Source organism: Morone saxatilis, unplaced genomic scaffold (assembly GCF_004916995.1).
Source record: "Morone saxatilis isolate NCDOM2014 unplaced genomic scaffold, NCSU_SB_2.0 Contig0, whole genome shotgun sequence".
NCBI lineage: Eukaryota > Metazoa > Chordata > Actinopteri > Moronidae > Morone > Morone saxatilis.
In genome coordinates, this window is record NW_023339650.1 from 12,111,444 (window position 1) to 12,115,685 (window position 4,242).

At 35.4% G+C, this 4,242-nt stretch overlaps 1 protein-coding gene across 2 annotated transcripts in view; it reads left to right on the plus strand.

The window, feature by feature from the left end:
- The first annotated feature begins 2,640 nt into the window (after nucleotides 1-2,640).
- The window catches only part of LOC118324163 (cystatin-B-like), a 17,603-nt gene continuing 16,001 nt past the window's right edge, over nucleotides 2,641-4,242 (plus strand). The window contains exons 1-2 of one of the 2 annotated variants that reach the window (XM_035656452.1): nucleotides 2,641-2,738; nucleotides 2,836-2,937. In XM_035656452.1, the coding sequence (XP_035512345.1) occupies nucleotides 2,667-2,738; nucleotides 2,836-2,937 (174 nt within the window). In that variant the 5' untranslated portion in view covers nucleotides 2,641-2,666. The remainder of the gene's footprint in view (nucleotides 2,739-2,835; nucleotides 2,938-4,242) is intronic. The other variant, XM_035656366.1, reaches the window with a different exon arrangement.

Sequence of the window (4,242 nt, forward strand, 5' to 3'; positions counted from 1 at the left end):
AATCAATTTCTTTTAATTATTCATTTTTAAATCTGATTTATCCTTCATTGTGTGTTACATTACATTACATGTCTTAGATTGTCACTAGGTGGCAGTGTTTCTACATTTGTTTGATGTTCTAAAACACTAATATGAGTTGTTTTAAGCATGTTTATATTTGTTTACATTTTGGCAAATTAACATTATTAAACGTATGATGAATTAGGTATTAGCAGTTACAGTTACAGACAACCATCACTGGATTACTTTGCTACTGAAGTAAACTATTTATAGGCCTACATCTGAGCACTAGATGGAGCATGAGTACTGTCTATTATTTTAGTGTTATACAGTCCTGGTCCATGCTTGAGGTGGATTTTTAATTACATGAAACATAACATTTTTTCATTTTAACCTGGAAGGTATGGAAGACTTACTGTAGGCACCGATAGGAGAAAATGTTGAAACTAGCAGTGGTGGAAGAAATAATCTCAACCTTTCCTTCAGTAAAAGAACTCAAATACCACAGTCTGAAAATGCTCCACTACAAACAGATTATACAACAATATCTTTCTTGTCGGAGCCTAAACTTTTAAACATGTGTAGTGTGTGGTCCTGTGGATTTTAGAGCATCAAGCTAAGGCTTAATTCAACCTACAATCTAGTATTATCAGCCAAATTTACCTAAAGTATCAAAAGTGTTTTACAATTTAGTGCGATGTATTTGGATATAATATTACTGATGCAAGTATCTTGCTATATTTTAACTACTTATATACTGTTGAGAAGTTTAATCTACAGCAATGCTTCATATTTCGCATCTCGATACAGTCACCTTTTCATGAGTTCAGAAAAACATTTTCCAGCTAATCCAAAAAGGGTTTTTTAGATTAAAATTAAAATTTAATTTAATTATTTTAAGAATTTCAACCCATAAATGAACACTTAATCCTTTTTAGTTTCAGTTTCCAGTTTATCACAAGCATTCAAAATCTGTTTGGAGATACATCATTTTTACTGGACAGAAAGGGTATAAAACATTAATCTGTAAGTAGTAACTAAAGCTGAAAAAGTATAAATATTTGTCGAGGAAATAATAGTTTTTTTCTTATTTAAATGAATGTACTACATGTAGATCTCTTTTGGGTCAAAATATCACCTTGAAAATGAATATAGTGGACAAAAATGCCAATCCAGGAACAACAAAAAAAACAAATTTTTAGCATTTAAGCTGCATAAAGATACATTAAACTTAATAAACCTTCCCATATTAAAGATACCGTATGTGATATTCTTCTGTGTTTCAAAGCCATATTCTATATCCGTATTTAATATCTGCTGTTGTGTACGTACACGTCATGTTACACTGGCTACACAATTCACACACATGTACCACCACAACAATGGCCGACTCTTCAGTGAATTCCTCCTTGTTGAACTTTGTCCACTATGGTTTCCCATCAATTCTTTTCATGTTGGAACTATACTGACGAGAAATTCCCCCGCATTATTGATGAACTCTCTTTAAATATATTTTTGGGAGGTTTTTATGCCTTTTTTTTTGATAGGACAGGTGAAGATAGACAGGAAAGGAGGAGACAGAGAGACAAAGAGAGAGGGGGGACCACATGCAGGAAATGGCCGCAAGTTGGAATCGAACCCTTGCTGCTGCAGTAAGGACTCAGCCAAGTGAGCTACACTGCGCACCACTGTTGATAATTTGAACAACTGCTGTGGGGGATGATTCCTATAGGTGACACATTTCTGCAGTAAAAAGGAGTGTTACAAAATATACATACTAAATGAGGAAGTTCAGCGACCTCCAAGTGTCCTGACCTCCTTGTACTTGAGATTAAACAAGCTGTCTGACCCATAATGCAGATACCTGAACATATGAACAACTATAACTGATCAAGTTATTATTGTAACGACTGACTGATTGTGTGCCAGGCACAGACTGGTCTCCATCATTACTGACATGAAACTCGTTTTTACCAGAAGAGTAAAGAAGCCCTGATTTTATTTGGACACACTTTGCATCAAAGTGCTGAAAATCTGCATTATTATAAGTTAGATCAAAAAGTTAGATGAAGTATAAAAATTTCAAGTTTTATGGGGTGTTATGTGATGCAGTGACTTCCTAAAGTCTCACTTTTTATGACAAGACTCAAAATATTCACTGCGAGTTGAATCTGATGAGCTCTATATTAATCTCTTTTAGCTTTATTTTCTCCACCAACTCCTGAGGAAAATATCCGGCTCGTTAGCTGCTAAATGCTTCACTATGTTCACCAATGAGTGTAAATGCTCCACAGAGTACAGTGATAATTCTCTGTATGTTTGTCACTTGTCACATCCTCTTGTTTGATCATTTGTTATCTTATAAAAGTATTGATTATAGCTGCTTTAAAGATGCACCAGATGATCAGAGTTTGAATTACACAATCTGAAACGGACAGTTTTTGGGGAGTGTCAGTGAAACTTGGAATTTGGGGAGTAAGGATGAGCAACGCTTATGACACATGTACTGCAGCTCCACCCAGAATGTCACATTTTAGAGCCACCTTCCAGTCAGTATCCAGGAGTAGTTACACAGTATAAATATAGTTGAGAACCAGCTGAGAATCAACAGTTGAGACTAAAAGCAGACGTTAACTTCTCTGTTAAATTCAACGGACATTGTGACAATGGCTGACGGTTTGCCTGGAGCATGGTCTGATCCAAGGGAGCCTGACGGAGTTCAGGAGATTTGTGATCAGGTGAGCTTCAGAGCTTCTTTACAACCTCTAAACACAACTCTGCATGTGATCTGTGTTTCAGTCTGGATTAACATCACATTTTATTTCATTCATACAGGTGAAGCCCCACGTGGAGGAAAAGACAAATAAGATATATGTGGAATTCAGAGTAGTTGAATTCAGGAAGCAGATTGTGGCTGGAACAAACTTCCTCATCAAGGTAATTACTATTGTGATTATTTATTTTAAAGAAAGCCTCAGATATATGGACTGAATTGTGATGTGCAGGTGAGTCATTAAACACTGCTCCTCACTGCTCAACAACACAAGATCAAGATTAATTTATTTCTAAGTCTAAATTTCCTCTTTTTCCTGCAGGCTTATGTTGGAGGAGAAAACTACATCCATCTGTTTGTCTTATGGGCACTTCCATCTAATGGAGGTGGGATCATGGTGCTCAATGTAGTGGAGGACAAAACCAAAGACGACCCCCTCGTACCTTTCTAAAGTCATCACTTTTCTAAAATGCTCTGCTTCTTCTTTCTGAAATGATTCAACATAAAACTGCTTTACAATACATCATTGTTGATTTTGAATGTATTAACTATGAGGGAAATTGATTTTGCTTTTGCTTGCATGAATTGATGTGTCTTACGTATCCACAATGATATTACAATGTTTAAGTTGTTGGGAAACTAAAAACAAAACTAATTATAAAAGAGTTTAGCATGGAGGGGATTGAAACCTCTTCCTGTGTGTCCTGAGAATATTAAAAATATTCCTGTAAAACAACTGGATGTATGTGTGGAGGTGTTTAAGGAGTAGGGGCAGGTGATGGATGTTTACGAAGTTGTGACATTTGAAGCATTTTCGAAAAACAATGTCACGAATAAGTAAACAAAAGTTGACCACTTAGAACAAAATGTACATCCTGTTGTTGTGTGTTATCTCACTGAGGAGAGACTGCCTCTCCACAGTTATATCTGTGTAATGCTGATGATGGCTCTTTCTTGCAAGCAATAAAGATCTACTGACAATATGATTATTGTGTTGTCTGGTGTTTGAGTGCCAACTCTCATCTGACAAGAGCTGATTTTTCACGACAAATAACAGATAGAGATCAAGATATTTGTTGTTTGGAAAGAGATGAATGTTCTTTCTAAAGAGATAATATATGATGAATAGATATAATAATAATAATAGATATTGGCTTGCAGAAATGGTTCATTTAAAAAAAGGTAAAAAAAAATCCCATTTACACAAACCTTATCATGGATTCAGTTATTTAACTTCACTGTGATCAAATATTGCGTTTCAAAACCTGCTCATGGTGTGAGTTGTGATTACATAGACTGGGAAACACTTTAGCCGATTTTTAACAAGTGCATGGAGGAGGAAAATAATATTCATACATAGGCATCTTTAGAAAATGATTGAGGAACGTACAGAATCTAACAGAACAAAAAAGTACAGTGACATTGTAAAGTGCTGTCTCTTAATGTTACTGAATTAAGCAAAAAGTGTC